Source organism: Lynx rufus, unplaced genomic scaffold, assembly GCF_022079265.1.
Source record: "Lynx rufus isolate CCGP_SWC_20201006 ecotype Redwood Valley unplaced genomic scaffold, mLynRuf1.p SCAF_5, whole genome shotgun sequence".
NCBI lineage: Eukaryota > Metazoa > Chordata > Mammalia > Carnivora > Felidae > Lynx > Lynx rufus.
The window spans coordinates 152,795,598-152,809,390 of record NW_025814867.1 but is presented as its reverse complement, the minus strand read 5'-3'; the positions used below and the strand labels follow the sequence as shown (position 1 = coordinate 152,809,390).

The 13,793-nt window shown below is 37.8% G+C and overlaps 1 protein-coding gene across 1 annotated transcript in view; it reads left to right on the top strand.

Moving 5' to 3' along the window:
- The window catches only part of BRWD1 (bromodomain and WD repeat domain containing 1), a 122,017-nt gene that overhangs the window by 62,237 nt on the left and 45,987 nt on the right, over positions 1-13,793 (top strand). Inside the window, exons 19-21 of the mRNA XM_047100159.1 lie at positions 548-731; positions 4,636-4,729; positions 8,975-9,106. Coding sequence (XP_046956115.1) covers positions 548-731; positions 4,636-4,729; positions 8,975-9,106 — 410 coding nt within the window. The remainder of the gene's footprint in view (positions 1-547; positions 732-4,635; positions 4,730-8,974; positions 9,107-13,793) is intronic.

Here is a 13,793-nt window from a genome sequence, read left to right as displayed (position 1 = left end):
GTGTTGCCTTGTCATCCATTCTCTTAGCTCTAATTCAGGTGCGGCCAGCATTGCCCTGCTCTGCATTTTGTTGAAGTTTTGATACCCACTCTGGCAGCTAGCCTGGCTGAGTGGCTCAGATTATCTCCTAAAGTCACAGGTAATGTTGTTCGAGCTCTTGTTATAGAGCCACCACAGTTTGAGGAGGCTCTCTGCAATGCTAATTTTTCCAAAAAGATGTGTTTTTAGTGTATGGTTCTGAAAAAGGCAAGGAAGGGTTTTACGAATGCAAATATAGCATTATAATAGAAAATATGTATGCATTAAAAAATTCCAGAAAGTCTAGTAATGGAATTTGAAGTGAATAGATGTTTGTTCTGTGTTCTGTATATTGATCTTAGTCTCATTAGGATACTTTCTGACAAAGCGTTTTGGATTTGTAGTTTTGGTTTGTATCTTTATGTTTGGTTTGTGTCTTACTGGGTGGAGTGTATGTGCTTATTATGTGTTAAATGCATATTAGATTGAAATTTCTCTCGGAATCAGTTTTGACGTTTCTTTTTTGTAGGTTTTAGAAGACTGAGCTTAGACATCCAGTCCCCTCCAAATATTGGTCTGCGTCGTAGCGGACAAGTGGAAGGTGTTCGTCAGATGCATCAGAATGCTCCACGCAGTCAGATTGCTACTGAGCGTGACCTGCAGGCTTGGAAACGAAGAGTGGTTGTACCAGAGGTACCACTAGGCATATTTAGGTTTGTTTTAGGATATCTCTTAATACTGTTTCTTTTTACAAAAATATATCTATGTGGTTATTTACACCTTTTTTTTTTTTTTTTAACCCCATTAGTGGTGTAAATAATCACGTAAGTATATTTTAGTAATGGGTTGGAATCTGGTTTACTTGTGGTAGGAAAATGTTGAAATCGTTCTCAAAGTTTTTACTGTGGTTACTTTTTTTGTAAATTGTTTTTCGTATTCCTGTTCCATCTTTACAAATACCTGCTTTTGTCCCTTTATTGTTATTTTGAAATAAATCCCAGGTATATAATTTTGTTTAAAAATATGCCTAAAAGATATATATATATATATCTAAAAGATCAGGGATTGTTTTCAGTTATTACCTCAGTGCTATTGTCATACCTTAGAAAAATAATTCCTCAGTAGAACCAAATGTCCACTGTTTAAATTTCCAACTGTCTCATGTCATAAACGTTTTTAGTTTTTTGCAAGACTATTTCTTAAAGTGGCATAATTTTGTCAAAAGGCACATAATAAGTATTCTCTTTTTGTGACACTGGCAGGCATGGGAACTCACTGGTTAGGTTCATTAATTCATTAGGGGTCATAAAACTGATCACTCAACTCTTTGAAGTCTTCATTTGTTACAGTGGGTACTTCTAAAAGAGAAATTTACCCGGATGTACTGTTTGATTATCTAATAGTAAAGTTCATATAGAAAAGACAAGATAGATGTTTATTTTGCTTTATTTACCTCCAAGACGAAGATTTACTCCCTTTCATCCTCCAGCGTTGACCAATTTGTCTTTGGGGTTTTCGCTGTATAAATCACACTGCTGTGATTTAGTTTATTTCTAATATCTTTATTGATTTTTAAGTTTTTCCACCTCTAGCCAGGAGGAGCCTCTTAAAGTTGGCTCTTTAGTCCTTTTGAAATGACTGTAGTATCTTTCTGTAACATCCCTGCTATCAGACATGGCAAGGTGTTGAAGTTTATCTTGTGAATTTCTCGTCTGGGATGTAGAGTCATTCTTTTCTCTTAAGTAGCCCTGTTTTCTTTTAGTGGGAAGTATTTCATAATTATAATCTGGGCAGTAGGGTCTTCCTTGCTACTGAGTATAACCTAACTGATTTTTGAGTTAATGTAATGGACATAGCAAATACTGCTTTTCAGTGATAACTGAAATGTTCAGTATTCTATTATCTTATATCTCCTAGTAACTAATGCCTTGAAGATGGTTTTGTAAAAGTGCGTCCTTCATGTGTTTAGGCCAAAGAGTTTCGGTGATTGGTGGAGGAATGTGGTACTTACATACTGTATGGTGAATTTAAGAATGTTTATAAATACACCATAAAATAATGGAAAGCAAAATCTGGTATTGGGATGAGAAATACAGAAAATCACCATCATGTATGTACTATGCTACCATTAATCCTTAAAATTGTGTCTGAGTTGCATGGTCATCAGAACCAAAAGTGTCACTTTGGGATACTTTTTGTTGTCAGAACCAAGGGAAGCAAACCAGTATCAAGAGTGAAAGACCTGAAGAATAGTTCTTTCTCCTTTTTTTTTTTTTTTTTTAATATTTATTTATTTTGAGAGAGTGAGAAAGAGAGAAGCAGAGAGAGTGGGAGACTGAGAATCCTAAGCAGATTCTGTGCTGTCAGCACAGTTCCTGGTGTGGGACTTGAACTCACGAACTGTGAGATCATGACCTGAGCCGAAACCAGGAATCAGATGCTTAACTGACTGAACCACCCAGGCGCCCCGACAATAATTCCTCTATTATTTATTCTCTTCAGATGAAACACTGGAAACAGTTATGTCCAAGATAGCTGGTCTTTATTATGGTAGCCATCATGTCTGCCTTTGTGGTGGAGAGCGAGGTTTAGGTCAGAAGAAGGGAGAGACTGAGGCAAAAAGGACATTTGTTGAGTAAACTTGATTTAAGCAGCTGTCATGGTTGCACATGAGATCTTCTGCTCATAATTCATTGACCAGAATGTTGTCATCGTATGGCTGTACTTAGCTACAGAGGAGGCTAGGTGATGGTTTCTATTTAGGGCAGCAAAGAGCCTAGATAAAAACAGATCTGTTTCAAAGGAAGAAAAGGAGAATGCAGTTTTTGCACCAACTAGCTGTCTGCTATAATAAAAATTTCCCGAAGAAGAGCGTAGCTCCTCATAGTGCTGTATTCTAAAATACACGTGGGATTTTGCAATGGGGCGCTAAGCGATCTAGCAACGGTCGGTGCTCTTGATGACAGTCCTTATGAGTGGAAGCAATGGGAATTTTACGTAACTTGTAATTAATTAATTAGAGTGGCACTTGATGAAGATCGAGAAAATTAAAATTTTGTTTCTCAGCTATAAAAGTAGTTATGTGTCCCTTGTGAAAAATTTAGGTGATAGATGAAAGTGTGAGAAAATCAATGATCCTCCCGTGCAGAACCATGAGCACACAGTCCTGCTTCCTAGTAGATGCAGTTCCGGTTGGGGCTAGATCTCAGACATGTAGTTTGTCTTAGTTCAGGAATAGTGGAGACTCTGTCCGTTGTATTCATTCTAATTCTGTTCATCCTGTGATCTTTCTAATACCGCTTTTCTTAACTGACGTCTCATTTAGGTGTGGGATTGCAGTTGCACACCATTGAAGATGATACTGTACTCACGAAGGCCTAGCATGTTCCTAGCATGTTCTCAGCCATGTTAGTGATTGAGAATGAAGTGTATGTGGTGGTTCGTTTTCAAAGCAAAGGGAAGCGTACAGCTATGGGGTAGGAATTCCATAGTTCCTTAAATATATGTACAGTTGGTGAAACTGAGAACGTGTGAAGGGCTGAGTCTGATTTAGAGCTGCCCTGCGGATGCAGCATTGTTCTGTTGGCATCTGAGTGTGAGCCAGAGTTGGATCCTGAGAAAACAATTTCTGTAGAATCAAGTTCTTACTTACCGGCATTTGCGTGCAGACTCATTTGAGCGTCTAGTTGTGTCTCGGGCCGTGGCCCATATGTCTGTTTTGAAACTGGCCCAAGAGGGGTTTTAAAGTGAACATAAAACACAAAGCCATATGTTTTCAGCAGCATTCAAGTTGGAGAAAAGGGACATTCAGTCACCTGGATTCTCTCACCACGGAGGAGGAAACTGAACTTCGTTCAGTACATTCCTCATGGTGGAAGGTCTCCTGCTTTGAGATCGGTCACAGGAACATAATCTTTGTTTTGTATCATGTGAGTGAAATATAGGTGATTAGAAAAAGTAGTAACGCTGCCATTCTGGTTTTCTACCAATTACAAAACATGCAGTTTGAATAAGTTTGGAGGAGGATTCTGTTTTTATTGTTTCTTTAGAGAAAAGGATTGTAGTCTTGCCCAATTTACAGGAAGATTGAGTAGCTAATGTGAAAGATTCTATTTGAGTTGGTTGTATTGAGGTCTGTGAAAATACAAACATCTCCGTATTAAGTGCGAAAAATAAGACCTCCTAACTGCCTCTGAGATTATATTATGTTTCTTTTTTTTTTTTAATTTTTTTTTTAAATATTTGTTTATTTTTGAGAGAGAGAGAGACAGAGCATGAGCAGGAGAGAAGCAGAGAGAGGGAGACACAGAATCCAAAACAGGCTCCAAGCTGTCAGCACAGAGCCCGATGCGGGGCTCGAACCCACGAACTGTGAGATCATGACCTGAGCTCAAGTCGGATGCCCAACTGACTGAGCCACCCAGGCGCCCCATATTACGTTTCTAACATAAAGTATAGCTTGACTTGTTATATTAGAACTTTAGGGATTTTTTGTATTAGTTTAAAAAGCATATAAGCTTATGGTGCCCCAAATCGTAATGATTAGTTTTTCCTTTTTATACCCTTTACTTATCCATCGGTTCATTAACCTGTATAACTGGATACTTACATTTGTAGGAAATTGGAAGACTTCAGAATAGAGAAGGGTGAAGAGGAAAGAAATCTTTATATAATAGGAAGAAAAAGGAAGACTCTCCAGCTCACACAGAAGGTAACCGAAATTCTGTTTTCTGAGGAATAAGCAAATTGGAAATTAAACTGAATTTATACTTTTATTTTTTTGATCCTTGAGAATATTAGTACCTTTTGCCTGAAGTAGAATATTTCTTGCTCAAGGTCTTCTGTTTGGGATTTAAAATAAGGGGAATAAAGTTGTACAGCTGTTGGGAAAGAGTAGTCTGAAACTTGAGAGGAGTAAGTAGCCCAATGGCTGGCTACCAGTGGTAAAGGATTCCAGAAAATTCCTGTGTGGTGACCACTCAGGTCAAGAATTGGAATGTTCTGGGCTTATCTCAAGCATGGCAGGTCCGTCCCTACTCACTGCACCCACAGCTAACCTGTCGTTTGACTTCTAAAACTGCTGGTTAGCTTTGTCTGTTTCTGCAGTTTATCCTGATGATGCAGTTCCAAAAAATCTGTAAAAAAAACTTAGACCCTCCAAAACTTCATCCTGCTGAAGAAAATCTTTGTCCATAATATTTAGTTTCTCTATTTGGATTTTCATGCACATCACATGAGCAGTGTTAACACTGATGCATGGAAGGTGCACAAAATGTATGCAAGATCAGCGCTGCAAAACTTTGTGGACTTGCTCGCAGTTGACCGTTCAACGTCACAACTGATGGCCAGTGCACATACTCGTGGCTGCCATTATGTGCCTTGTCATTGAAGCTTGATTCTAATTAATTTTTAGAAAATTTACTTATTTTGAGAGAGAGAGAGAGAGAGAGAGAGAGAGGGAGAGAGAGAGAATTAGTAGTGGTGGAGGGGCAGAGAGAGAGGATCCCAAGCAGGCTCTGCACTATCAGCACAGAGCCCAATGCAAGGTTCAAACTCACTGAGATCATGACCTGAGCTGAAACCAAGAGTTGGATATTTAAGCAACTGAGCCACCCAGGTGCCTGTTACCTTTTTATTTAATTTAAAAGTGATTCAACTCATCATGTCAGGTACTGAAAAGAAAAAAATGTTGACTATCTAAATGAATATCTTTGGCCTGAGTTAGGATGTTTTCTCATGAAAAAATTTGAAAGTTAAATTTACTAAAATAAGTTATAAGTAACTGATAGATTCTTTGACTGTTTTATTTTTGCTAGAAAAAATAAGTTTTGAAAGATTTTAAAAACTGATTACATTGCTGTTCCTTATGTAGTCACGGTTTTCTAATTTGGATATGTTACTTGATATATTACAATCTATGTAATTAAATTATATTAAAATTATTCAAGAAATGGTTATGAAGTTAAATGTATGAAGTTCTTTAAAATTTTCAATTTTACCTTTAAGTCAAAAATTATGATTATTCTTAATCCTGTTTTGAGTAAAAAGGCTAAACTTTATACTTAGTCTTCTTATGTACAAAGCTTGGATATATACACTATGTAAACACTGATGACATATATCTGCAGCATTATATCTTGTGGGGGAGCAAATTAGGAAACTGTTCCAAGTTTCCTGTACGGTAATGATAATGCAAAAACATCGAGAAACACTGATCTAAGTGGAATCCTACATTCTGCATTCTTTTGTATCTGGCTTAATCATTTGACCTTGTGAGATTTATCCGTGTTGTTGTGAGTAGTTGAAGTTCATTTATTTTCATTGTTTGTTGTATAGTATTCCCTTGATGAACATACTGCCATTTATTCAGTCTGTTCTTGAAAGACATTTGGATTGTTTTCATATTTTGACTATTAGTAATAACTCTGCTGTCAGCATTTTGTACGTATCTCTTGGTATCTCTTTGTATATTTTAATCTATGCCTTGGAGTGAAATTTTTAGATCATGGAATATGTGTATATTCCACTTAGTTAATGCCACATGCCATTTCAAACTGATTGCACTCCCTACCTATAGTGAGATATGTTAAAATCTCATTATCTTTACAAATTTCTCTGTTTCAACTTGTTTTTCTTAATATGGTTTGCAGCTATATTATTTGGTATGTGCACATGTAGAATTTCATTTTTCCCTGTTGAATTGAACCTTTTCTCAGTATGAATTTTCACCCCTTATTTCTTGTAATGTTTTACTCTCCAAACTCTTTTTTAATGTTTATTTATTTTGAGAGAGAGAGAGAGAGTGAGAGGTGCAAGCATCACTCGCACAAGCAGAGGAGGGGCAGAGAGAGAGGATCCCAAACAGGCTCCACACTGTCAGTGCAGAGCCCGATGCATGGCTTGATCCCATGAACCATGAGATCATGCCCTGAGTCAAAGTCAAGAGTTGTATGCTTAACAGCCTGAGCTGCCCAGGTGCCCCTTCTCCAAATTCTTTATACAGCTATGCTAGCTTTCCTTTGGCTAGTGTTTGCATCGAATGTGTTTCCTTCTTCCTCCTGATACTGCAGTTACATGTATGTTAGACTTTTGCTATTGATTTCTTTTTGTTGGGTTGTTAGCTGTTATTCTGATTTTTTTTTTTTCTCCTGAGCTATATTGCAGTTCATTAGTTCTTTTAGCCGTGTGTAATCTGCTGTTAAACCTAGTTTTGTTACTGTATTTTTCAGTTCATAATTTTTACTTGGTCCCTTTTTTGGGGCTTTCAGTTTTCTGGTGAAGTTCTCATTAACTTCTTGAAAATCAGCCATGGTTATTTTTAAAAATCCTTGCCTGCTGATTTCATTATTTCAGTATCTTGTTCCCCTGTTTCCATTGCTTGTTGATTTTTTTTCTCATTTTTTTTGTTTACATTCTTTGTTGCCTATGGTTTTGATTGAATGTTAAAGCTAGAGATAATTTGAAGCCTGGGATGATACTTCTTACCCCAGAGAGGATTTACATCTGCTTATGGTGAGCTGCTAAGGCCACTGTCAAGCCTGTATTGCCTTAATCGCAACAAGGATGGGGCTATAATTATTTTGGATTACTGTTTATCTGCAATTTACTGATCAGTCTAGGCAGTACCCTTTGATCTAAGAGCCAAAGCCTGCAGTGTTCTACACATAGAAGGCTCTAAATTGCAATTTTTTGTTAGCCTAACTCATGAATTTAGTCTCTTGGTTTTTTGCTTACCTGCTGAACCCTTCAGCTCCCTCTTCTGGAGTGAAATTGTAGGGTTATCTTTTACTGTTTACACTCTTCTATCTTGGTCCTATAATTCTTTATAGGCTCGTTTAGGTATATAATGCCCTCAAACTTATTTTAAAAAATGGATATTTTGCAAGAGTTTCTTAATGGTAGGTTTGGCCCACCTATGTTTAAAAATTTCCGTCGTGAAACTCACTAATAGGTGTTTTTTTCTTTAACGAAAATCAATACGGACAAATTAAGGAAAGCACAGTTCATTTGAAAATCGGCCAGAGGCATAATGAAATGATAAAACACACCACTGATTATCTAACCGAAGGTACTAATGTGAAAATTAACTTGTGTATCAGTTCAAGGAATATATTCTTTCACACACGACTGAGTCTGAGCAATAGCATGCTCCCTCTGCCCTTTAGAAGAAGTGTCGTCTGTTTTATTTGGATGATTTTTAAGGATTATTTAAATATGTATTTTGTTTTGATAAAATATGGTATTTTAAAAATTCACACAGAGCTGAAAAGTACTGACAACAACAAATCCTCCAAAAATTAAAATCTGGAAATAAGTTGGGTTAATATTTGAGGATTATTTCAGATCTTTCTCTCTGTGTATACAACAGGGATATGTTCATTAGTGTTGGTGACAGCATCATGATACATGAATATATTACTTTTCACTTCGAAGATACATATTTTATTTCTATTAAAGTTTGTTTTGAGAGAGAGAGAGGGAGAAATAGCACGAGTGCGGGAGAAGCAGAGAGAGGGAGACAGAGAATCCCAAGTGGCCTCCATGCTGTCGGTGCGGAGCCCGATGTGGGGCATGAACCCACGAAACGGAGATTATGACCTGAGCCAAAACCAAGAGTTGGACGCTTAACCGACTGAGCCACGCAGGGCCCCTAAATTAGATATTTTAAAGTGGCATCTTGGGCTATTGTTGTTATGATCTTATTAATGGCAAAATAGTTAACTTATAATTTAGTTTGGAAAATGCCGATCTAACCTGCCTCATTTAGCCACATCTTCTAAGTACCTTAAAAGTAAAACCACCAAGTTTAATTTAACTACATCCATATTTGTATATTTTTGAGCTACTATTCTTCGTTATTTTTGCCTTAAATCCTTTTTGGAATGTGAAAGAACATGTGTCTTGCGGGCGATGGCACTTTCTGGATGCTGGTTCCACGTGCGCGTTTCTGTTTCAGTGTGAGTCGCTGGCGCTGCTGTCCCAGTCCCGGCAGAGGACGTGCAGGCGCAGGCGCCTGAATTACAGTCGAAGAAATCTTGGGCGGCTTGAGCTGTCTTCTGGAAATGAATCTTCGAGCTCTGGAAGACACGTGAGTTTTCTAACTTTAAAATGTATAAAATGATGGTAAATAATTTGTCTTCAGTCTCTTCCTTTGAATCTACCAAGGGACTAGGATGAATCGGGAACGGCTCTGTTGAGGTACTTGAACCGTACAAGCGTGTGACCCAGCAGTTCTAATATGTTAACGGGATTGTCCTGTCATCACCACTTTTTAATTTCAAAATCCTCATGGACTCTTAAACGAAATCCTATACTCATTTGCAGTTACTCCCCAGCCCACCTCTCTCAGCTCCTGACAATCACTAATCTTTCTGTCTCTGTGGAATGATTGACTTGTACTGTGCGTTGTATATAAATGGAACCCTACAGTATGATGGTGGGAGGACGGGCTTTTTACAGTTGGCATAATGTTTCCAAGGCTGGTCCACGTGTAGCATGCATCCATACTTCGTTTTGGCTATTACGAATAATGCACCTTACTAACATACAGGTTTTTGTTTGAACACAAGCTTTTGTTTCATTTGGATGTATATCTACAAGTCAGTTTGCTGGGTCATGTGGTGACTCTGTGTTTAACCTTTTGAGGAATTGCTGGAGTGTTTTCCAAAGCAACTGCATTGTTTTATATTCCCATCAGTAATGGAGGAGGATTCCGGTTTCACCACATCCTTGGTAGCACTTGGCATTGTCTACATGTACTTTTGATTTTAGCTGTCCTGGTGGGTGTGAAGGGGTAGCTCATTGCTTTTGATACATTTCCCTAATGATTCATGATATTGGAACATGTTTTCATGTGTTTATTTCCTGTCTATCTTTGGAGAAATGTCTGTGCCAATCTGTTGTCCATTTATCACTTTTGTTGTCTTTTTTTATTGCTGTGAAAGTTCTTTTTTCTGGATGTGAGTCTGTTGTCAGCTGTAGGACTTGCATTTATTTTCTCTCATTTGAGGGACTGGCTTTTCACTTTTTCAATGGTTTCCTTTGAAGGAAAGTTCTACATTTTGATAAAGTCCAGTTGATTTGTTTTTACTTTGTTGCTTGTGCTGCTGTCCAATCTAAGCCTCTCTCTAACCCCTTCTCGATTATCACATGGAATTACTGGTCTTCCTTTGATTTTCTTTTTTTAAGAACCCAATGTTTTTGTAAAGAGTGTTGAAAATTTAATAATAGAATGTTAACATTTTTTAATCACTATTGTTTGAAGGTTTGAAATGTTCTGTATTGATGAACAATTGATTTAATTCTTCTGTAAAGCACTGAGGTAATAGTTGAGCAGAGGGTTTGAGGTTAAATCTAAATTCTTCCACTTGGACAAGTTGTTTAACCTTTCTGGGTCTCTGGCCAGATCTGTAAAAGCAGTCAGTGGTAGCGTGTATTCCTCAGAGATGTAAGAACTCGATTGATTGTAAAGTGTTTAAGATAGTGTCTAATATCCAATAATGCCAGCTGCTGTTATCAGCCTGTTAAAGTAACTAATTGTGTTTTATGTAAGGAGACTTTTTTACATTATTTTCTTCTTTTTACAGTGAATTGAACGTTTTAACCCTTTCTTAATAGTTTTGGATAATTATGGTAAACGTTCCCACCCATCTTCCCTAGTTTCTGGTTTATGCTTCCTGTGTTTTTCTTCATACATTCAATCAGATATGTGTACGTTTTATTGTTTCTCCTTTTGTACACAAAATATAGCATACTATAGATGCTCTTTGGCACTTTTCACTCCGTGGCTTTTTTCACTTAAAATTTTCTTCCTTTCGGGGCGCCTGGGTGGCTCAGTCAGTTAAGCGTCCGACTTCGGCTCAGGTCACGATCTCACGGTCCGTGAGTTCGAGCCCCGCGTCGGGCTCTGGGCTGATGGCTCAGAGCCTGGAGCCTGCTTCCGATTCTGTGCCTCCCTCTCTCTCTGCCCCTCCCCTGTTCATGTTCTGTCTCTCTCTGTCTCAAAAATAAATAAACGTTAAAAAAAATTTTTTTTAATTTTCTTTCTTTTTTAATATTTTAGTGTAATTTATTATAATCAGCTAGCAGTCCACTTAAAATGTTAACTAGAAATACCAGTTCTTTGCCCTTTTCAATTCATTTAATTATGTGCACCCAATAAATTTAATGAAAGCTTTCCATTTAATAAGTCTTATAATTAAACACATCTATTACATTGATACTAAGTATTCTTTTTTTTTCCACTTAAAATATTCTTGAACTCACTCCATGTCGTTGTTTTTTTTTTTTTTTTTTTTTTTTTTAATGTTTGTTTACTTTTGAGAGAGACAGAGACAGAATGGGAGTGGGTTAGGGGCGGAGAGAGAGGGAGACAGAGAATCTGAAGCAGGCTCCAGGCTCTGAGCTGTCAGCACAGAGCCCGATGCGGGGCTCAAACTCACAGAGCTGTGAGATGATCTGAGCTAAAGTCAGACACTCAACCAGCTGAGCCACCCAGGTGCCCCCATGTTCGTTTTTATTTTTTTTTTAATTTTTTTTTAACGTTTGTTTATTTTTGAGCTAGAGACAGAGCATGAATAGGGGAGGGGCAGAGAGAGAGGGAGACACAGAATCTGAAACAGGCTCCAGGCTCTGAGCTGTCAGCACAGAGCCTGACACAGGGCTCGAACTCATGGACCGTGAGATCACGACCTGAGCTGAAATCGGACGCTTAACCGACTGAGCCACCCAGGCGGCCCCCCACGTTCGTTTTTAAATATCTCCTCCATGGTTTGTTCTTTCTCTCTCTTTCTCTCTCTCTTTCTCTCTTTTTCTCTTTCTTTCTCTTTCTCTCTTTCTTTCAAGACTTGCATCATACAATTATGGGACTGTAACAGTTTATTTAACCAGTCTCTTACCTATGGTCATTTAGGATGTTTCCAGTGTTTTCATTATAAATAGTGCCACAATGAGTAATCTTTTTGTCTGTGTATGTAGTTTTTTGCTGATGGAGACGTCATTTGGGAGTACGATCCTGGGAAGGGGATCGCAGTGTCTAAAGATACATGCCTCTGAGTTGTAGGAAGTAGTGGTAAAAGTTGCTGCCTAAGGAAGGTTCCAACTTGGCTTTCCTGCTGGTGGTGCCACCAGCAACATGGATTTTCTTAGCCGTTAGCCAACGGAGTGTTTTATACTTGATAATCTTTGCCAGTTTAATGGGTGAGAGATGGTGTCTTAGTGTAGTTTTATTTTTTTATGTTTTGGCTTTTTTTTAGTGAGAAAAATTATAAAATTTACTACTTTATTTTCCTGTGTACACTTCAAAAGTGTTACCTCTATCTTAAGTATGTGCAACCATTACCACTGTACGTTTCTAGCACTCTTTCATCATCCCAGACAGACACTGTACTCATTAAACACTGACTCCCTTTTTCCCTTCTGTACGTCCGTGGTAGCCTCTCTCCTACTTTCTAGCTCTCTGTAAATTTGCCTACTGTAGGGACCTCGTGTAAGTGGAATCATACGATATTTGTCCTTTTATCTTTGGTTTATTTCACAGAATAGTTTTATTTTGACTTTCTCATGTGTGAAGTTGTTGAACATCTTTTCATATATTTAGAGTGTCTTTTTTTTTTCATCTTTGTGCACATGTATTTATGTCCTTGATCATTTCTCTATCACATTTTTGGTCCCCTCCGTGCCCACCGCAATTTCTAAAGGTTCTTTATATACCAGATATGTTAGTTCTTTATCTGTAGTTTATACGGTGCTGCGTTCTTTTTCTGCCATTAGAGCCTCTAAGTGGTTATTACTTGGTGGAGATGAAGGCTACTGATTTCGGTAGATTGAATTTTTTTACACATCTTGCTGTGCTACCGAACTTTTGAGTTAATTTTATCATTGAATTATCTGAGGTTTTTTTATTTAGGTACCCTCTCCTTTGTACAAGTACTTAGTTGTCCTTTGGGGTGCCTGGGTGGCTCAGTTGGTTAAATGTCTGAATTCGGCTCAGGTCATAATCTCACGGTTCATGAGCTTGAGTCCCGTGCTGACAGCTCAGAGCCTAGAGCCCACTTCAGATTTTGTCTCCCTCTCTCTCTGCCCCTTCCCCACTCATGCTCCATATCTCTCTGTCTCTCTCTCAAAAATAAATAAACATTAGAAAAAATTAAAAAAAAATACTAGTTTTCCTACTAAGGTAATTTTTATACCTCCCATTGCTCTCTCTTATCTAATTGCATTGCTCGGTTCTTTCAGCACGGTGTTGAATGGTGGTGGAGATAGTGGACCGTATTCCTCTTGGTGGAGACATGTCTACCATTTTCACACTAAGTGAGACGCCTTAATTTAGGTGTCTATAGTATGCATATCTATGTTATTATGCTAAGAAAATATCAGCTAATGCTTATTTTGTTGTGTTCTTTTTGAAACACCAGGATTGATTATAGATTCTTTTTCCTTTTTTTTTTATTATAAATTTTTAAAATTTGCATCCAAGTTATTTCACATATAGTGTAATAGTGATTTCAGGAGTAGAACCAAGTGATTCATCACTTACATATAACACCCAGTGCTAAACCCAGCAAGTGCCCTCCTTAATGCCCATCACCCATTTAGCCCATTCTCCCACCAAACCCCTCCAGCAACCCTCAGTTTGTTCTCTTTGTTTAAGAGTCTCTTATGGTTTGTCTCCTTCCCTGTTTTTATCTTATTTTTGTTTCCCTTCCTTTATGTTTGTCTGTTTTGTATCTTAAGTTCCACATGAGTGAAGTCATATATTTGTCTTTCTTTGTCTA